Source organism: Orcinus orca, chromosome 10, assembly GCF_937001465.1.
Source record: "Orcinus orca chromosome 10, mOrcOrc1.1, whole genome shotgun sequence".
NCBI classification, from domain to species: domain Eukaryota; kingdom Metazoa; phylum Chordata; class Mammalia; order Artiodactyla; family Delphinidae; genus Orcinus; species Orcinus orca.
In genome coordinates this window covers 89513497-89536326 of record NC_064568.1, presented here as the reverse complement: position 1 = coordinate 89536326, position 22830 = coordinate 89513497, and the positions used below count along the sequence as shown (strand labels likewise).

General features: G+C 36.7%; 1 protein-coding gene across 6 annotated transcripts in view; it reads left to right on the top strand.

Moving 5' to 3' along the window:
- CDKAL1 (CDK5 regulatory subunit associated protein 1 like 1) overlaps nucleotides 1–22830 on the top strand; it is a 654793-nt gene that overhangs the window by 401407 nt on the left and 230556 nt on the right. For all 6 annotated transcript variants that reach the window (XM_033434817.1, XM_033434820.2, XM_049716364.1 and 3 more), the window contains one exon: nucleotides 17802–17947. In XM_033434817.1, the coding sequence (XP_033290708.1) occupies nucleotides 17802–17947 (146 nt within the window). The remainder of the gene's footprint in view (nucleotides 1–17801; nucleotides 17948–22830) is intronic.

The window sequence follows — 22830 nt, the reverse complement described above, 5'->3', positions numbered from 1 at the left end:
ACATAGCGTCACGCTCAGTCTCCCTGGGCTTGGGGCACTCTCTGTTCTCTTGGTGAGCCTTTTCAAGTCTCCCAGGGCACCAGCTGCTCTTCTTTTGTGTACGGGCATACCTCATTTTATTGTGCTTCACAGACATGGTACTTTTTACAAATGTAAAGGTTTGTGGCAACCCTGCATTGAGCAAGTCTATCGATGCCATTTTCCCAACAGTGTGTGCTCACTTCGTGTCTCTGTGGCACATTTTGCTGACACAGAGACACATTTTAAATATTGCAAATTCTTGCAATATTTAAAACTTTTTCATTGTTATTATTTGTTATGGTGATCTGTGATCAGTGATCTCTGATAAAACTGTTTCAAAAAGATTATGACTTGCTGTAGGCTCAGACGATTGATGATTAGCATTTTTTTAGCAGTAAAGTATTTTTTGGCTAAAGTATGTGCACTTTTTTAGACATAATGCTATTGCCCACTTAATAGACTACAGTATAGTATAAACATAACTTTTCCCACCCTTTTTTTGTTTTTTTTCCAACTTTGAGATATAATTGATATATAATATTGTGTAAGGTTAAGGTGTACAATGTGATGATTTGATTCAAATATATACTGTGAAATGCTTACCACAGCAAGGTTAGTTAACACATCCTTCACATCACATAATTACCACTTTGTTGTTCTTGTTATGGTGAGAATATTAAGGCTCTATTCTCATAGCAACTTTTCCACTATACAATACAGTATTGTTAACTATAGTTACCATGCTGTACATTAGATCCCTAGAACTTAGTCCCTCAAAGCCCTTACTGTTTCTGTAAAGAAGTTGTCAAAAGAAAGCAGGAATAATAATAACCTACTTCTGTTTCTCCATTCTTCTATGCTTCCATTCTTTGATATAGTCCTGAATGTGCGGCTGATTTGTGTAGGGCACTGAGGGAATTTTTCACATTTCTGTGGCTTTTGATGTTTTCAGATATCACCTGGGGCATAATAGCAGTTACCCTGTACAAAGAATATTAAACAATGTATCAGCAGTGCCCTATGGGATGCTATATAAATGTAAGATTTTGTCTTATCTGGATTAGATTAATAATGAATAGAACAATGAATTGGTAGAACAATGAATTAATATCTTAGAACAATGAATTAATATCTTAGAATAGTACCTGACATACAAAAAGTACTTAATAGTTTTAGCTATTAATATTACTATTATTATATCAGAATTTTGGAATTTTACCTTAATGTATCAGATCTGAAAGTATATAACTTATTCTTTCTTTTTCTTTATGAAGGCATCTTTTGGATCAGGCAAGTGCAACTTTTAAGGATTTGCTTATCAGAAATCTCATGATTAATAGAGCAAGATGAAGTCTAGGGTCCTCATGGGGAAGGAGAAAGAGATCTAGTGAGGGAGTGAAGCAAGACTCATTGAGGAAGTGAGAGACTTTCCAAGGTGTCTGGGGTAGGAGTGGCTTATAGGTAACTAATCACTACGAGCAGAGATAAAGGGATGCCATGATTCACCTGGGCTCTGCTGTAGTGCTGCCATCTGTCTTTTGCCCATCAGAATGTCTGTGAGAGTCATCCATGTTGTTTTGTGTGTTGGGAATTTGTTACAGGTCCATTGCTGTGAAGCGTTCCATTGTGTGAATACATCATAGTTTGTTCAGCCATATTCCTGGTGAACGCTAGGGTGATTTCCAGGTTTCAATTATTATGAATAAAGCTTACATGAACATTATCATACACGTCCTTTGGTGAACAGGTGCACTCATTTCTCTTAGGTATATACGTAGGAGTGGAATTGCTGGATCATAGGGTTGACATATGTTTGGCTTTAATAAAACTGCCAGCCATGTATGAGAGTTGCCAGTATTCTCTTAGATAGATTTTTGAATGGGAAGACCCTTCAACAGATGGCCTAGCATAATACTCCCCCTATAAGGCGAAGTGTTGGGATTGGTTGTGCGTTGGTTTTTTCCAGTAGGTACTTGATGTAATGCCTGTTCAAGAGAATGAAAAACTTCAGAATGTACAGGTTTTATGTATGTTAGATATGTTTGTATGATAGCAGATTGAATAGTTGAGCCACATGTTCTGTTAGAATGCATTTTGGTGTAATTTAATCTACCTGTCATACCATACAATTTAGAAGGTTTATATTTGAGAGGACACTTCTGAAAATCTGAAGACCTTGGTTCCAACCCTAATTCTAGCACTATGTAACTGTGACCTTAGGCAAGTCATGTAACCCCTTTAAACCTTTGTCTTTGTGTAGAAGTAGTAGCAGTGGAAGAGGAGTTTGATATATATATCACTTAGTTTTCTCTTTCTATGATTTTTTAATAAGTCACTTAAAGTTATGTTAAATTATTACCTTATATATCTAATTAATAAATTAATATAATACATTAATTTTCATTAACTCAGAAAAGTAATTACAGACTCAAAGACATGGAAGTGACTCACATTTTAGACTACTGAGACTATAGGATTTACTAAACCAAAAATGTTCTTTTTTTAAAAAAAATTTTTATTTATTTACTTATTTTTGGCTGCGTTGGGTCTTCGTTGCTGCATGCGGCCTCTCTCTAGTTGTGGCGAGCGGGGGCTACTCTTTGTTGTTGTGTGCGGGTTTCTCATTGCGGTGGCTTCTCTTGTTGCAGAGCATGGGCTCTAGGTGCAAGGGCTTCAGTAGTTGTGGCATGTGGGCTCAGTAGTTGTGGCGCACGGGCTTAGTTGCTCCGCGGCATGTGGGATCTTCCCGGAACAGGGATCGAACCCATGTCCCCTGCTTTGGCAGGCGGATTCTTAACCACTTTGCCACTAGGGAAGTCCCCCAAAAATGTTAAGTTCTTAAAAAATAAAATGCTAACAACTTTTCTGGCCACTACTTTGGTTTTGTAATATATCACAGATGTGGCTACTCAGCTACTATGTAATCAGAATCCTAAAGGACATTCCACATATAATGTTGCAAACGTTCAACTTTGGACTGGGTTTTGTAAAGTCAGCTTGAAATAGATTCAACCCGTCTGTGGCTCCTCAGATCCTACCTACACTGATTCAGAGTTTCACATGTGGCTAGTGTTTTTCTTACAGTTATTAGTAAGTGTCATGGTGTAGGGAAAAGGGCAGTCAGCTGTTTCTGTTATGATTAAAGGTAGAAGTTTCCTTTCACAGTCTTGCCGTTTCAAAATTTGATTCCTTTATTACATCCAGATGGGACTAAAGGAAGCCTTATATTGTACTTTTTCTTACTGCAGAATATATAATTACATTGAGCAATGCAAAATACCTTGTGAAAATATAAACAGGAAACAGATGTTAGGTTAGACATACAAATAACTATGAAGTTGAGCTGTTTCTGAGACTACCAGGTTTTCTTATTCTCTTTGGGCTATAAGTCACTAGTTTTATGACTGAGGGATGAAATATAGTATATTCTTTTTGAAATGGACTGTGGGAATTTATCATGTTGCACATTTTAATGTTGAATAAAAAATTAAAATGAATTTCATCACCATTTTGTTACTGGTTGTTGTTTGAGAGAGGTGACTAGTAAAATGGTTAGTGAATATGGAGTTTTTTGTTTTTTAGGATTGTAGAGTCTGTTTGCTTAGAAGATCTCATATTTTGGACAGGAAAATGAAGATAAGTTTGGATACTAGCATAGAGTTTGAGCAGTATCATCTGTTCTTCAGCTGATTGGCCTTGTCATGTGACCTCCTTGTATCTTATTTATCTTAAAAATGGCTTTAATTTTAGGTTCCTATAATTTAGTAATACTTATCATTGATCTCTCGTATTTGCAAATGATGACAAATTATTTTTGGTTAACTTCATTAAAAATTCTCCTGTATAAAAAGTAAGATGCCCATCGATGGATGAATGGATAAAGAAAGCAACAGCCTGGATGGACCTTGAGGACATTATGTTAAGTGAAATAAGACAAAGACAAATACTGTATGATCTCACTTATATGTGGAATAAAAAAAAAAAAAGAGACCATAAAAACAGAGAACAGATTGGGTAGGGAAGTAAGTAGGCAGTGAGCAAAATGGGTAAAAGTGGTCAAAAGGTACAAATCTTCAGTTGTAAAATAAATAAGTCCTAGGGATGTAATGTACAGCATGGTGACTACGGTTTATAATACCGTATTATATTGTATATTAGAAAGTTGCTGAAAGAGTCTATCTTAAAGGTCCTTACCACAAGAAGAAAAACAATGTGTTGTGAGGGATGTTAACTAGACTTATTGTGGTGATCATTTTGCAATATATACATACATCAAATCATTATGATGTATACCTGATACTAAAATGTTATATATCAATTATATCTCAATTTTTAAAAAAACGACTTTGCCAATTTTGTTTGTGGTTGTACAACCTTACAAAGTTACTCACACTGTACACTTAAAAAAGCATGAGTATAATCTTCAAGCTTAAAATGCAGAAACTTAGGTATAAACTATCTAAAGTTGAGGTTTCCCTGGAGGCACATAGGAAATGGTTGAAAAAGCCAGAATGAGAATTGTGAATACTGAGTTTATAGTTTGTCTTGCTTAAACACATTGATGCTTGGTTTTACCGCTATTCAACTCAAACAAAAAGATACCAACTTTTTTTATATTTGATGTGGCGGGTAATGGGGGTAATTGAAATGTAGATTGTGGTAATTGCCTAGTAGAGATACAAAGTGCTTTAAATGAAAATTGAAAAGAGATGATTAGTTCTTTGTATACATTGGGAAACACAGGAGGAATTGATACACGAGGTGTGGATAGTTTTGGGTAGGCAGGAATAGCTTGGAAGTGGGGAGTTGCGTTCTAGGCTGAGGTTGACATTTAAACAAGGGTGAAAAGTCTAGAGCATGTCCCAGGCAAAACGCTATAGGTCTCTTTTAGGTGGAGATGTGCTCCCTGGGAGTTGGTATATGTTGGAGGAAAAGAGAAAAGCTATCAGGGAACATGAGATTGGAAAGAGGGCAGAATGCCAGACTAAGATGTTGGGACTTGGTTTTGCAGACCTGTGAGTGGTATTGAAACTTCTGCTTGGTGTTACCCCAAAATAATTTTCTAAAATCATGTGCCACCTCATACATTTTCTGATTGACATTGAATTTTTTTCATGCTAAGTTTAAATAGCTGCAGAAGAGGTAACCTCTGGTATATTTTAAATATAGAATTGTAAAATAAAATTGTTATATCTCTCTCTCAAATGTATTCAAATAAATATTAAAAAATAGGAGAATTTACATCATCCTCTTTTTTTCCCAGAATCTGAATTTCCATTTTCTCTACAGAATTCTATCTAATATATTTTTAAGCTTGAAAGTCATCTATTGATCACTCTACCACCCTTTTCTCTATCAAAATGTATATATAAATTAAAACATTATGACCGCAAGGCTCTAAATATTTTCTAAAAAACACTTTTTATCGAATTGTCATTAGATTAGTAGTAGTACACAATTCATCAAAAACAGTATAAATACTTCTTAAGCATAAATGTATAAATTTATTATAAATTCTGCTTCTAATGAAATGGATGTTGAGGGTGGCAGCCGTGGGAGCTCGTTATGTTGTTTTGAAAAAGGCAGCTTCACAAGTCCCTACTTGGTGACCTGAAGGTGTTCAGTAAAAGTGAGAGGGAGGTGTGAAAGGACACCCCGCGTGAAGCCTTGACCACAGACAAATCGGTTTTATGAAAAAGTACAAATGGAACTTAAAGACCTGGACATGAATTCATTTTTAAATGACCCTTGTCTGCTAGTTTGTTTCCCTCCAGGAATACTCTGTGCCCATTTCAAGGGCCAATGTACACTATAGTTTGTAAGAAAGAAGTTGTGTGACCTGGACAGTGCGAAGTTATGCTCAGGAGGTAGATATGGCCAAATATCAGAGAATTCTGAGGGTTGAGTAGTAGAAGAAACACATAGCAACTAATGGGGTATGATGGATGAAGGTGAGAAATTCAGAGGTTTTAAAACTGATCAGGAAAAGATTGTAATGCTTTGGCAAGGATATACTGCTTTCTTTTTTTTTTTAATTGAGCTATAATTGACATACAACTTAGTTTCAGGTATACACCATAATGATTTGATATTTGTATGTATTGTGAAATGATCACAATAAGTGATAAGAATAGGCAACCACCAATCTGTTCTCTGTATCTATGAATTCTTTTTTTTTTTAATTTCACATGTAAGTGAGATCATACAGCATTTGTCTTTTTCTGTCTGATTTATTTATTTCACGTAGCATAACGCCCTCAAGGTCCATCCAAGTTGTCACAAATGGCAGGATTTCCTTCTTTTTTTGGTCTGAATAATACGTATACCATTGTATACATACGCCACATTTCCTTTATCCATTCATCCACAGTGAGTTCATTTTTAAATGTCATATATATAATCAGTGCTTGGGAAAGTCATTCAATAGTTTATTAAGGGGAAAATAAACACCCAGATGGGAGTATCCCATTTGTTTTTAATTTTTAATGAGTAGTTCTAATGTATAATCCTTAAACCACTAAGGGATTGGATTTTCCTGTCTTCCTTTCACTCAGCTGAAGACATTTCATTTACTCAGGGCAGCCTCTTGGGAGAAATTTCTTCATATGGGCTGTGTTCTCCCACTTCTTGACACCGTTTCTGGAGAGACACTGAGTATTATTTGTTCAGAATAAATTATTCTTCTTACTTCACAGTAATCCCAGCTCTTTCTAGATCTCCTATCTGAACTGTGCCCATTTAGGTAATTCTGTGGAGAGATTATTTAGAGTCCTTTGAGGATGGGACAAAGGAAGTGATCTGAACGTTCTGTGGAGAACTGTTGCTGCTGCCATCACTTTCCACCGACATTCATTTCAGGGTTTGCGCATGTTGTTAAACTCTCTTGGACATAGTTCTCTTTTTTCCTGTCTGTCTTCTAGATTCTTGATCTCTAGCTAATTTTGAAATATTAAAAAAGAGTACTTGATTTAGAAATCCTTTTTCTCACCTGAGACAGAAGGAGATACTTAGTATGTAACATGATATCTTATATCTCTTTAATCATTGTTATTTAGACCTATCTTTATCTAGTTTTGAAGCCAGGTAAACATAATATATTAACAATATATATTTATAACATTTGATCACTGGAAAGATGAAGTTCAAGCCCTGCTCTATCTTTTGTAAAAAAAAAGTACTTTAATCCTATAAAAATGGCAACATTTAAGATCTGAAAATACTTATGTATCAAATGATTGCTTCTATAACCTTAGGCACTAAGGTACATCAGATTTCTATATTTGTAGAGGCTACAGACTTTGACAGAAAAGAGGAAAATAAAAATCTTCATTTCCCTCTCTAATCTGAAGAAATCTATTTTAATTGCATAGGATTTTAACTTCCATTTGATTAAAAAATAACAACATTTAAAAAATAGCTCAAGTCTTAACAGGTAAATTTGGCTCATCACATGGAAGTTTTTCCTGATCTTTCTTTATAGTCTCTACAAGCTATCTGATCCTGTAACTTTGGAACCACAGTGCTTAAAAGAGCAGCAGATTCAAATCTCAGCAAATATTCTGACTATAGGTGTTCTTAGACAAGCTAGCCCACCATGCAGTAACTGGAAATGCTTTCATTTCAGAGCCAATTAAAGAACTGACACGTGAAGCCAGTTTTGCCAAGTGAAAACAATTAAAGTAGAACAAGGAAGAAATAGGCCCCTCTTTGTTGCTTTATAAAAATTATATACCCATTTATCCGTTTGACCTCAAATTCCATATTGTTCAGTAACAAGAGTGCAAAGATCCTATTAATTTATTATATTTTAATTTCAACTAATGTAATAAGCATTTAATTCATGCATTTTGAGACATTTGGAAAAAATCCACACATTTCTAATAAATCAGACATAAGGAGAATTTTGCAAACTGAAAATTTTAAACTCTTTGATTTTATTTTGGTCTTGTTTTGGAGAGACAGCTCTCCACTGCTTATTTCAAGCCCTGCTCCCAGAAATGACTTATTATTAGTTAACACTGTCATGTGAATTAATTAGTGCCGTTCCTCAGGAATGATTTTAGATTTAGGGAGGACACATTTGTGAGACACATTTTGATGGAATGGAGTGTAAGGAAGTAAAAAATCTTTTCCTCTACCTTTCGTAGGTTCTCCAGGTGGGTTTCTGTAAGTTAGACTAGCCAAAGATAGACAAACAGAGAAAAACATAAGGTTATTAACATGTGCTTCCTGCTCATATGCATGGAAGCACCCAGCAGTCAGTAACCCCAAAGGGTGTTTAGAACTTGGGTTTATATACCATCTTATGCTAAAACCAAAGAAAAACGGATTTGTAGTTCTGAGTGAGGAAGACTAGTTATGGGAAGGTGACCAGAAAAAGTATGCTAAACAGGGATTGTTTAGAAAGGTTTGTTATGCATATTTAAGTCTTGTCTTCACCATTGATAGGAATTGTTAAAATTTTGTTCTCTTCTTCCTAGTATGGAATTTCCATATTTACATCTTTTTTCCCCAAAGTTTCTACCTTTAAAAATGGAAAATTCGGGACTTCCCCGGTGGCACAGTGGTTAAGAATCTGCCTGCCAATGCAGGGAACATGGGTTCAAGCCCTGGTCTGGGAAGATCCCACATGCCACGGAGCAGCTAAGCCCGTGTGCCACAACTACTGAGCCTGCACTCTAGAGCCCGTGAGCCACAACTACTGAGCCCGTGTGCCACAACAACTGAAGCCATGCACCTAGAGCCCATGTTCACAGCAAGAGAAGCCACAGCAATGAGAAGCAAGTGCACCGCAAAGAAGAGTAGCCCCTGCTCACCGCAACTAGAGAAAGCCCACACGCAGCAACGAAGACCCAATGCAGCCAAAAAAAAAAGATGGAAAATTTATAAATAGAAATTCCTTTTACAAAAGGAAAACAAAGGCCCTGTTTTTAGACCTTTTCCTGAGTCTGCTGGTTCTCAATGGCCTTTAGCTCAAAATAATCCATATGCAAAAGAGACATATTTGGGGGTTGGTAACTTTTGAGAGTCAGGGTGACTGTATTTACACTCCAGTTGTACCACTGTGCCTTGGACAAGGTTGTAACTTCCCTGAGTGTTAGATTCAGTAAAACTACTCTCTAGGTTTGTTCAGAAATTTAAAGGAGATAATGAGTGTTGTTACCGAGCTGAACTTGGACCTGCTCGCCTGACTGGCAGCAAAGCCAGTCTCCTGGCATCAGGGATGAAGGAAAGTACAGCATTCGTTGCAGGGTGCCAAGCAAGGAGAATGGGCAGCTCATGCTCAAAAGACCTGAACTCCCTGATGGCTTTCAGGGAAGGATTTTTAAAGGCAGCATTTGGGGTGAGGTTTCAGCTCATGGACTTCTCTCTGATTGGTTGGTGGTGAGGTAACAGGGTGATGTTCTGGGAATCTTTATCATCAGCCTTCTGGTTCCAGCCAGTCAGGGGCCTACTGCTTGCGATCAGCATGTAATCACCGGCCTCCACCTGGCTGTGGGTCTTAGTTTCTGCAGAACAACTCAAAGATTTGTGTCAAATTGTTATGTATATCCCTTGAGGAGGAACTAGGACTCTGTTTTATCCTTAAACTGTTGTTTAAGCTCTTACTAGTTTTCTTGCTTGACTGCTTTTCCTTTGTTTCTGCATTCTCTCACTTCCATAATTAGTAACTACTTGAGTTTGCTCTTTGGAATTTGGGGGAGGCTTAGGGGACTAAAGCCTTTTTTTCTACAAACAAGAAGTGGGGGTCACAGAGGGACTTTTATACCCAGGAAGGCCCCGCCAGAGCTCTGCAGGTTTCATTGTGAATCAGCAAAATGTCTAGCACATAAGGGTGCTTATCACTATTACTACTGTTACTACTGCTGCTGTACCACTTGATAGTATTGTGATTTGGAGAGTGCTGAGGGCTTCCTTCTTCCCTCTAATAATCATTCCAATTAAATGACTTCTTCTGGCCCATGTTTTTAAGAATTCCCTTACATTACAATATATTTGGGAATGGGGAAAGAATTGCTCATACCTCTTTTCTCCTTTTACTTTCATTCTCATTTTTGTTTTTGTTTTTGAACAAAGAAATTTCTTTCAGGTCTATTTATTTTTTTTACTCTCTCATCATAGCTCCAGGGACAGAGTTACTCAAATGGTAATAACTTCTTCAGGAATGATTCTAAGGCATTTTTGCTGATTCTTATCTCTGATTCTCCTTTGTTTGTTGTTTTCATATTCACATTTCTCTCTCCTGTTATGCTAATGTGGAATGAGCCCCTTGAGTATAAATGCCTAGGTGATTTGAACCCTGCTTAGAAGAAAGGTTTACTTCTTTCATTTTTGAAGAAATTGAGCTCACACTGAATGATATATTGTTAAGAAATATTATTAACTTAATATTTTGTTCTTTGAAAATCATTTTACTTTCTCCAAGCCCACCAAATGGTATCAAATATAATTTTATAATATAATTGTTTCAAGATGGTAGTGACAGTATTGCTTTAACTATGATTTATTTTTCTCTTTCTATTTTTGTTTTTCCAAAACTTTAAAAATGAATATATATTACCTTTATAATACAGAAAAACATTCATTTTTTAAAAGAACAGTGTTTTTCATTATTTTATGTACACTAATTACCATATGCATCTTTATTTTAGAAGTATGTAACAGGTTCAGCCTATAAGATCTGTGAGTCCAACCCTCAAACAAACAATTCTCTCTTTAAAGTGATTTCAACAAATAATGTTACAGTTGGTATATTTGATAAAAGAGTAAATAGGTAGAGAATCATTAAGTGGTCCCCAAGTGTACTCCTTATTTTTCCCAAATGTACTTTTAAAGATATAATTGATATTATTAGACTGAAAGAAGCAGAACTGATATGACAGGTTACTGGATCATTTTACAAGATATACAGCCTTATGTCTTATGTGTGTTACCTGTTGACTATTTTTGAGTGTACAGTTCAGGGACATAAAGTACATTCACAGTATTATGCACCTGTCACCACTATCCATCTCTAGAGCTTTTTCATTGTCCCAAACTGTGCCCAGTAAACAATAAACTCCCCATGCCTCTCTCCCCAACTTGTCTCCATGAATGTGACTATTCTAGGTACCTCTTGTAAGTGAGATCATGCAGTATTTGTCCTTTTGTGTCTGGCTGATTTCACTTAGTATAATGTTTTCAAAGTTCATCCCTGTTGTAGCAATGTTATGTTATTTTAAATATCTCTTTTTTAGGTAGTTTTACTCTCAATGGCAGAGCACACTGTACAGACTTCAATAGCTCTTATTTCCCTGTCCTGCAATTTTACCATGCATGCTCATACCCCAAGAGTATACAGTGTTTATCTCTCCATTTCCTTGCTTAATGCCTGGTGCTTAAACAGTTAAATTACAGTTGAATGAATGAATGATTGGATAACCCAGTTGATTAATCAAAATGGTTATTTTAGAGTAAATCCTACAAAGAATTCTAGCTAAAGGTCAAACATCAGTGCCTGTGTTCTAGGAAATCCTATTTCCTAGGAGTCACCTTCAATGCTCCAAAGGTCATATAGGTCAAGCTAAAATAAGATCAGAGTCATATTTCATCCATTATTTCATTAATGACACTGTAACAGCCACTAGGTCAATTACCAGCACCTACATTTACTTTCAGCCATCTAAAAATAAATTATCATTAATAGCATCAGAAAGTGAACAAGGGAGCACAAGTGGAGAACACTTCCAATCCTTATATCCCAAATGAAAAGGAGTGGATATTGTGAACAGATTCTAATTTATATTTGATCTATAACTTAATTATAACAGGAAATTCACTTCTAAACTGCAAAGAGTTAACATTTTCAATATTTGCATTAAAATAAGTTGAGACAAAACATCTGTTCTAATTAGCTTTCATAGAAGTGTTAAAAGGACTTCAGTCCCCCTTTACCATTACCACTCATCTTAGTGTCAGAGTCAATAATCAGACTTCACATTATGAAGATAAGAATATACATTAATACTAATGTCAAAATGCTAAGAGTTGTAATTCTACACACATTTATGTTCATCTGATATCAGTGTTTTATTTTTAAATTATTATTCTGCTCTGCTAATGGCAAGAAATCACAAGAGTTCTTGTATCTGGATTGTTGTGATGGTTATGTGAATCTACACCTATGTTAAAATTCAGGAAACTGAACACATAGAAAAAAGTCAATTTTACTGTATTAATTTTAAAATAAAATAGACAAGAAAGCTAACAATAAAATCTGTTGTGATTCAAACACTATAACATGCATTGGTGTATGTTAAAAATTATGTATATATAAAGTATATATGTTTATATATATATATATAATATATATATATATTTAAAATATAGTTGCCCTTTTTTCCATTAAAAAAAAGACCATGTCTACCAGACACTAAAAGAACAAATCAATACCTGATCAATTTAATGGGGATAATACATGCAACCCAGTTAGACTGAGTGTTCAACTCAGACAAATTCTATTGGCTTCTCCCAAATATGACGTAAATAATTAAAGAACCCAATGGGAAGGCAGATATTAAAGATTTTTTTAGAAATATTTAACTCTTACTTGTTTATGGTCTGAATATCCCAAAGGATGCTAACTTTCGTTTTGCACATCACGCGGTACAGAGTCGAAACAATGTTCTGGTGATTTCACTGCTCTAGTTATGGTTGCTTGGTATGTGAAATGATGCAGCCAAACAAGTATTTATAAACAGAAAACTGTGTTTCTGGGATGGGGATGCAAAGAACGCAGTAACCTCCTTTGCATTTTATAAACAAACATGTAAACACAACTGCCTCCTTGGATGGGGAAGCACTCACTTGTGTCCGGCACTCGGCACTCGACTGAGTATCTATACTTTATGTATCTCATCTGACTCCTCCCTCCACAGTGCAGGTATTTTTATTATCTCTATGGTAGATCGTATCACCGTTTACCAAATATTCTGCTTTCCCTCTCCGTGGGAGCGTGAGAATATCTGCCTAGTTAAGCTCAGGAGCAGGTGTGTGACTTGCAACAACCAGTGAAATGCGGGAAGAAGGTTTAAGCCAATGATTCTCTTTTCCTCCCCCTCTTCCACATTCACAGTTTGCAAGTGGAAACAACTTGAGCAAAGCTTTATTAGCCAGTCCATGAAAGATATGTAGCATGAAGAAGAATTACATTTTTGTTGTTATAAGCCACGGAGATTTTTTTTTTAATTTTTAAATTTATTTTTGGCTGCATTGAGTGTTCGTTGCTGCACACGGGCTTTCTCTAGTTGTCGCGAGCGGGGGCTACTCTTCCTTGCGGTGTGCAGGCTTTTCATTGCAGTGGCTCCTCTTTGTTGCGGAGCACGGGCTTCTGTAGTTGCAGCACGCGGGCTCAGTAGTTTCAGCGCGCGGGCTTCAGTAGTTGTGGCGCACGGGCTCAGCCACTGAGATTTTTGAGATCGTATGCTATACAGCATAACCTAATGCATCCTGCTGATACATTGTCATTTTATGAATGAAGAAAATGAACATTCGGAGACATTTAAATAATTTGTCCCCAGTGAAGAGCAGTAAATGAAATAACTAAATGTAGAACCTAAGCCTGTCAGACTGCTGAGTCCTTTTTCTTAACCAGTTTTCAATAAATACTGGAATGGAATTGTATATTAATTACAAAAGTAGAACGGGGATGAAGAAATTAAGTGTTGTATGGGCCACAGAAAGTTCCACCCCAAATGGAGTTTAATTTTGAGTGGTAAACAAGAAATTTCCAGGCAAACTGCACCATTTTGTGAATATACTAAAAAACATTTAATTGCATACATTTTATGAGTGAATGGTATGGTATGTGAATTATATGTTAAATAAGCTATCTTTTCATGCCTAAGGGTAAATGGTATAGTTTGTCTTTTTTTTTTTTTTTGAGGTATTTTCTTGCTTCAACATATATCTTAGATTAGCTGAAAAAAAAAACATAGCGATGTTACATAAAGTTTAGCATTTTAAGTATGCAGATACAATACTTCCTAACAAAGCTATAATCTGAGAGGGCTTTCACTGTGAATGCAGAGACATCTGAATGCAAGCATTAATATACACTGAGTGACTTTGTTCAGCTGGTAGTATATATATTCAAAACCAGGTAGAATATGATGATGAATTTGGTGACTGCTGGGCAATAAAAGTGAAACTTAACACTTCTTTTAAAAATGCACCATACATAAATTGCTTTTTAAAATTAAGCCTGTTTTCATTCATTATTTTTTCTTTGCTTTTTAAGTTCATTAAAAAATCACAAATAGTGAGATGAACACCAATTTGTAATAGGAAAACCCCATGTGAAAACACCAGGTAGAAATACTGTTTTGTTGATCTGTTAGACATTCTCTGGTCTTTACCTATGAAATAGTCACCATCTATTTTAAGCAGCCTTGGTACATCAACCCTTAAATAAAAAATGACCATATATTAAAATAGATACTATTTCTATGCTAGTTGCTACCAGGGCTCCTTAAAACACACACATGTGCCTGCATGCACACACAGACCTACACAGGCCTGTGTGCACACATGTCTGCACACATACTTGCCTGTCTACTCAGACCCTCTTACCCAGCTCTGAGCTTAGGGGTGCTCATGGCTGCTGTTCTTGGGCACACCATTTATAAATTATTTCCGTAAGAATGTACATTGTAATTCCAATCCAAGGCTCCAAGAGACTTTTAAAATTATAACCCATGGTGGGGCTACCTATAAAGAATCTGATCTTTTCTTAGATATATATTTACTTACATATTCATATATAATTTTTCACTGTTCTAAAATTAAAACAGGCTATCTGCTTGTTTACCTGCCTGAATATGTGCTCATTTACCAAATAAATGGTAACCAAATGGAGCTAATTGAAAATTTGTCTTCCTATCAAATAGCAATTATATTTTAAATCTCTCTCTTTGTATCTTGATGTAGTTTTGACTCAGATCTGCGTTTATATGTTTGGCGGTGTACTCAGCACAGTCCTAGCCATTGTAGAGATCCAGAGAGGAGTCAAACATAATCGCAGCCCTTGTCCATCTTCCGTCTGGAGATGCATGACCCATGTTGCAAAGTAGAACCAAGGAGATATTTTGGTAACACCACGAACAGGCTGCTGAGGAATCACAGAGGAGGAAGTCATCTCTTGCACCAGAGAATCTGTAACTCTAAGCTGAACCTTAAAAATAGAGAAGAATTTTGAAAGGGGAAGTAGCCCAAAGGTTACTCTTAACCAACAGTGCTGAGAAGAGGGATCAAAGGAAAAACAAAAGAAAAAATATGTACTTTGTCTCTTTGGGGTACATTAATCTATGTTAAGTCGTGATTCTTTTAGTAGAAGAAATACAGACTTTAAATAAGGGGCAAGTTTATTTTTATTTTGTGTTCTGGTGCCTACTATTACAAAGTTGCAAAGTCTGTAGCATGAAGCTGAAGATGATTACTAGCGGGAAATCTAATCTTGAGCCAAAGGGGAAAAACCCACCAAATTTATCCTACTTGTTTGCTATTAACATTTTAATTTGAAAATTGTCATACTATAATAGGGCAGTGCTTCATCTAGTGCAGTATCCTGTTTATAGGAGAAGGCCACCCTGAGCGTTTCCAACAGAAACTGCACCCTTTCTGGCCCTGGGTCATGTTTACTGGGAACCCCTTTCAAATTTAGATTTTGCAAGTCAGTACAAGTTATCTCTCCTTCACTTACTAGGTAAGGAAACTGCCTTGTTGAAAAGCTATTCTGTTTATGGATAAAGTCCCATTCATGTGTATGAAAACGTGTTACTATGAACTTTCAATACTCTCCAGGGAAGAAGAATGTTAGATAATTTATGTATTGAGAGCCAACATATAAGCACATACTGGATTATCTTATTTTATTTTTACAACGGCCTTGTAGCCCAGTGAGGTGGGTATTACCACTATCTCCATTCTCCAGATGAGAAAACCAAGGCACAGAGATCGAGAGTAAAATTTCATTTCACAAATTGTGTTATTTGTTAACGTGTCATTTTTTTTACCACAGTATGTATGTTGAAAGTTAACTAAAGCTGAGTCCTGCGCCTTTAGGAAACAGATATTTTTGTATAATTTGTTTTTCTCACACTGTTCAAGAATCTTGATATTCAAGTGTGAAAAACCTGAAAGACAGAAAATCTAGCAGGAGGACAACATATTTATTGTAGAGTAGGTAGTGATAAATGTTGCCCTGTATCCCACAGCCTTATTATACATGGAAGGTGTTGAGTAAGGAGATGAAGAGCCTTCTAACTAAATACCCAGCCAAGAAAAGGAACACTTTTGTGAAGGAAATCTTCAGATGATGTGTTAGCCAGTTATTTTGCTGCTAAATAAGAAATTCTTGAACTTCAGTTCCAATTTAGTAATCTATATATAACAAGGTATATCCCTATTAATTCCTGGAAGAGAAGGTCAATAAAGGATATCCATGAGTAGTATCATTTGGTTATTTGAATCTCTTAGAAGGATTTTTTAAACCAACTAAGCTGCTCCTAAGAAGATGGTTAGTTTGAGTTTGTCACTCTATTCTTCCACTTTGGTCAAAATACTAATAGTCAACGGAAAGAAAATGAAGGAATGAAGGGTATGGGTGATACACATGCATGACTGAGCCCTGAATAGCTGAGAGGTGACTGTATGGAATTAGGTGGCTCTTCGACTCCATAAGATCCTTCAGAATACTGTTCTAATGATAAAACGAGATGACAGATGTGAAAGTATGGTACAGTACTCTGAAAACTAAAACTCACTGGACACATGCAAGTTATTAAAGAGCAGTTCCTTTCTTGACATGTTTATCTCTATTGGACCTTTAGTGTTCTCTCTCTTCTCCCCCCTTTTCCCCTCCCCCTCTTTTTCTCCTTCCTTCTTCTCCCCCAACCCATTGATGGGCCATAAATTAGTCACATTTTTCTTTTTGCTCACATAAATGGTTTCCTTACCACCGTTTTCCTTTTACCACTCTTTTTTCTACCCACTTTGTATCCTTGGAGGAATTTAGAACAATCTCTGAATTTCCTAATTTGTTTCACTTAAACTTGCTCTCTTTAACTTTGCAAGACAGGTTCTTCTTTCTGCTCTTTCCTTATTTCTCTTCTTTGGAACTCCGCAGCTTAAAGGTAGATAGCAGTAGGTGACCATTGGTGAACTGGTTGGCTTCATTGTCTGATACTCTGCCTTTTGCATAGTAGATACTCAAAAATAAGTGTTTGCTAACTAGCTAGAAAAGAAACAGGTGAGTTAACAGATTTCTTTTTCTCCTTCAGCGTTAAAAAAAAAAAAGTGTTGACTTGCCCTAAATTTGGGAACTTTATTCAAGTATACAGGATTCTACAGCTGTGACCGTTTGCCTTAAATGTTGCTGCTTCTGCTGCTAATGTAACAGGGCAGAATATAACACTGCTTTGAGGGAAGGGAGGAGTGGTGTTTATTTTGAAGTATGCAAAAATCTTTTTTACTCTCTAGGCATTACATGACTTTATGTCTGTTTCGTCACCTAAGAGAGGCAATGACCGTGAGGAAATAACACTTCTGTGAAATCCTCCGAAAGTCATGTTAAATTCCCAGATGTCACCCTAGAGTGATGCCGGTGGACTTTCCCTCGGGGAGCCTAGAAGATTGGTCCGTTTTCAGCTGTGTGTATTTGCTTGTACTCGTGAGAATTGATCTGAGGGAAACCATTCTCTGCTTTGTTACAGTGATTGTTTTCTCCTTCCATCTTTTTCAAGGAAATGGCAAAAATCCTTAATCACCCCCGAGTCTATGCCTTTCTGCACATACCAGTCCAGTCTGCCTCTGACACTGTGCTCATGGAAATGAAAAGAGAATACTGCGTGGCTGACTTCAAAAGAGTAGTGGATTTTCTGAAAGACAAGTAAGTCTGTTAGCATTTAAGAAATAACCATCTCCTTTTTTCTTTTAAAAGCATGTGGCAAAAATGCACTTATGGTAGCCACAATTAAAGGTACCAGAGAGAGGTGGGACTTTGGAAGCTTTCAAAGCCTTTAAGTTTTCCTTAGACACCCTTGATGTGGTTTCTTCTTGCCCCTCAGTTTTATCCACCTTCCATCTGTGCATCGCACCCCATTGATTTGTGTAGAGTTGGCAGTCTTGCTAAGGTAATGTGCATTGTGATCATTTCTGTACCTGACCTAGTAGATGAAAACTGCGTTAGCTGTGCTCTGCTTAAATCTCCTTTAATGTGGCTTTTTGAAGTTGTCAACTGATTTTGACGTGGAGGTAGGTCAAATCATGTCACTACGAAAGAGATAATTTTCTCTGAGATACCACTTTTTTGAAGAGTATCTGGGAATGTCTTTGCTTTTACACACTTATCCTTGTGGTTTTCTTGCAGAATGGGATTTATAAGGAGATTTTGGGATTCTGTTTTTTTAAAAAGTTCAAATTGCCATTGACCAAAATTAAGGCACATTTACACAATCTCAGACATGAATGATAATTTTGCTTCCACAGAAAACACTTGCAGCCTATAATTATATTCTTCAAAATCCTACTTCTCATCATCACCAAACGTTGAATGCCTTTTGTGATTATAAAAGGCAGGAAATAATGCTGGCCAAGGTCATACAGAACATTCTCATCTGGGGCACTGTTCTCCCCACTGGGGCTGTGTCATTTATCTTGGCATATTTGTGGCCTGGGTCTTTCTACTTTCCATAATTTTTTCCCATAATCTTTTCCTCTGTTGTTTTTCTAAATTAAAATACAACTCTTTATTTCCATCTTCTTGTTTATAATTATGTACCTTTGTACCAAGTACTACATGGATATAATTGCTTTATACAAATTGTAAGCAATTATTTTTTCCACCTTCAGTTAGTCACTTATCCTGACTACATACAGATCTTTTAAAAATCTTTTTCTTCTTCTGTTTACTTTCTCCTTCCTTCCTCATCTTCCCTTTACGTGTCTAATTTTTTTTTTCACCTCCAGGCATTTCTTGATTATCCTAACTACCAGAAATAAAGACACTTGGTGTGCATTCAAGCAAATACAGCTAATTGTTCGAATATTCAAATCAGTGAATAGAAAATATATTTATTCTAAGATTTCATAATTATAATCGTTAAGTATATACAACTTTCAAAGTTGAAAACAGAATAATGATGGATCTGTAATACTTCCTGATCTTGAACAGAACTGAGAGCAAGGCTAAAGAATAACAATTTTTACATTAGATGTCTGTTGTTGGCCTGTATCCCTCCTTTGCATTTATTCTAGCTTATTATAGGTAAACTTGTCTGATGTAAGAGAGTCCTTTGGGGCACGCTGGTGCTGGTGAATAGCATGTTTTCAGAATTGCAAACAATTGGTTACATCTGTGAAATTTCTTGCCTTTTGCTTACTAGAGCAGTAGCAAATAATGCACACAGTCCACACCTGTTGCACAAGATTTTGCCGAGTGTAGACGTGCAGCCTGTTGTGCAGAATGGACTAGAACACTTTCCAAATAGTTGTGTTAACGTGATTCAGTGAGGTTAAGGAATCTACAGCTCCTTTTACCTCCATTTGGGTGAGTGCTGACTCAGTTGTTTGGGAAATTAATGTGGCTACTTAACTGGGCAACAATTTCCCAACAAGCTTTAGCCTTTTATGTTACTCCAAAGATGGACCTTTTAAATCTGTTGCATTTTGAACAGTTTCAACAGCATCCATGAGCTAAATAGGGGCCAAAAGATGATACCATCAAAGTATTAGAAAATAGTACTAAGCTCATTATTCTTTCTTTGGATTCTGAATTACACTGTGGCATCCATGTGACTTTTCTAGAACTATCCCAACTGTGTGGAAGGCTCCAGAACCTACCTAGGGAGCTCCAGTATTTCCAGCACTGGAAATATCAGAGATCCCTGGAGAGGAAATTAGAGATGCCTGGAGAAGACAACCTATCCCACCCGTCCATCCACAATTTCAGTTTCAGGTTCCGTGACTCACTGGGATTGGAGAACATGAGTCTAGCCAGTTAGCATCTCCAGGTGATTTTAAAAAAATTAACTCTGTACTCTATATAGTTTTAGAGAGTTCATCAGAACCAAAAATTTGTATGTTTTGTCCCATCTATCCTGTTGCTTGTAAAGAATAGTATAGCCTCAATCTTGTAAGGACTCTATAATCTAACTTTACTCTCTAGTGGAAAAGTTTTCCTGTCCTCTCAGGGAAGTTCATCTATCCAGTGAATAATTTCCAACTATGATGGACATTTAGAAATAAATGAAATATTTTAAGCACTCTTCTGCTCTGACATGTGCTTACTTTTCCCTATAAAAACTAGCATAGCTTTATGCCAAATAGATTCATGATTCTTGGAAACACCAAAGTTTCAGGGGTTTCTATAGAACCACTAGTCTGGATAACTGATCCAGCATAAAATTATTTTGTTCAGTGTTTATTAAAATTTAATACAGCATTGTCATTCTTAGAAAGAGGGTCTGATATTACCACATTGCCCTAGTTTATGCCTAACACTACATTCATACAATGGCTCTCACTTAAAATGGTATGTCTGGTGCTCACTCCTTCTGTTTTTTAGAAGGAGTATAAATGTGGCCCTTTTCATTTGCATCTTGTTTCCTCTGAAGCCTTTGAAGTCTTTTTTGTAATGAACCTTTAACAAACAAGAGTCTCATTTATTTATTTTTTTTCTCCAGCAGTGTGAGGCTTCTCAAATATTCATGTTATGAATTTAGGGACGAGGCATTTCCTGATCTGTTTCCTCAAAAAATCCAATCTTTAAAACAACCTACAGCATTTAAGACTGAAATCCACACTATGGGATTTTACATAAAGCTGCATGCTTTTAAGCTGTTAGTTCAGTGGTGTTCGTGGTGCCATGTTTCTCAAACAGTGGAGGTGAAATCTTTTTAATTAATTTTCTTTACAGTTGAAATTGGCCCCTGTTTTAGCTGGGAGCAGTAGAAGTTTACATATGAGCCAACTTGAAGCTGATTCATTATTCTCTTCAGTTGGTTGAAAGTTGGCAGCTACTCCCATAATGGCAGCTAGATTGAAGATAACCTGGTAGTGTTAGCACGTGTGGAGGCATATGGGGATGTACTAAATCAGGCAACCTTTACAAAGAAAAGTGTCTAAATTACTTAATAAACTAATTTAAAACCGCTGGTCATGAGCAGACAATCATATGACTGAAATTATTCTATTCAAATTTATTAATCCTGTTGGAAAATTAACTAAGTGCTTTGATGTTTTTATTTAAATGGATAAGATGATTTCTTGAAATATGTAATGGGATTTATAGGGAGATGGAAGAAAACTACATAGAACAAAGCAGGAGATGCGATTCTGGTTTGAGAGAGATTTGTGTTTTTATAATTTTTAATAAATACCTCATAACTGTTACTGTTTTCATTACCTGTCACTTTACTGGCTTCTCTGTTGTCTTTTTAACATAATACTGAGATTTTAAAAAGTAGAAAACTTGAATCATTTATTTTTATTTTCTTGTGTAATTTTAAAGACTTACTTCCCAACGAGAGGATTTTTCACTGTGATATATGGCAAGGATGTAATTAGGGTTCCCAGGACCTTGGGACCTTGGACATAAACTTTAATTGGGTCCTACCCCATTTGAGCAGCGTTGAATTTGCACAGTCACTCCCCAACATAAACTGTATATTCACATATATTTTTTAAAAATGACAATATGCAGAGCTCTTTTCTCAAGAATATGTTCTAATGCTAAGTAAAAGAATCACTTAGTCCTCAAATTCACACATGAAAGTGTGAAAGAAATATGCAAGAATGTCCTATTGATAGATATGTTTTAAGAAATGAAATGGTTGGGGCTTCCCTGGTGGCGCAGTGGTTGAGGGTCCGCCTGCCGATGCAGGGGACACGGGTTCATGCCCCGGTCAGGGAAGATCCCACATGCCGCGGAGCGGCTGGGCCCATGAGCCATGGCCGCTGAGCCTGCGCGTCTGGAGCCTGTGCTCCGCAGCGGGAGAGGCCACAACAGTGAGAGGCCCGCGTACCGCAAACAAACAAAAAAAAAAGAAATGGTTTATGAATTAAAAGACCTAACCATTTACACAAATTATTTTGTTAAAAGTCCAGTGGACTTTTGATTTATGTTAACTAGACCTTAAACTTGGGAGACAAGGTTCTTCTCCCTCACTCAGTAAATAAAATTTGAATGAATTAATGACCAGTTTGTTTTCCTTACAAGTTGCATGGATCTAAAGTAACTTGCACCGTACTAACGTTAGCGTCTTTGTGTTGACTTTTTTTTTTTTTTTTTTTTTGGGTACGCGGGCCTCTCACTGTTGTGGCCTCTCCCGTTGCGGAGCACGGGCTCTGGACACGCAGCCTTAGCGGCCATGGCTCACGGGCCCAGCCGCTCCGCGGCACGTGGGATCCTCCCAGACTGGGGCACGAACCCGCGTCCCCTGCATCGGGAGGCGGACTCTCAACCACTGCGCCACCAGGGAAGCCCTGTGTTGACTTTTAATTCCATGGTATTATCTATCTCAGAATTTACCATTATCATTTGTCAGTGTACTGTGCACTTCTGGATTAATTTGTCTTATTTCCCATACTAACCCTTTTAGCCCTGTGATATCCATTCACACACCCCTAAGTTTACTATACCCAGAGATTTCCAAGTGAAATGCCACAACCAATAACTAATGAGTACTCAGGGGTAAAGGGGAATCTTTTTGTGGGGAAAACAAACTAGAGGGGAAGTGGCAGCTTTGCAGAGAAAGTTCTGTCCTCTGACCT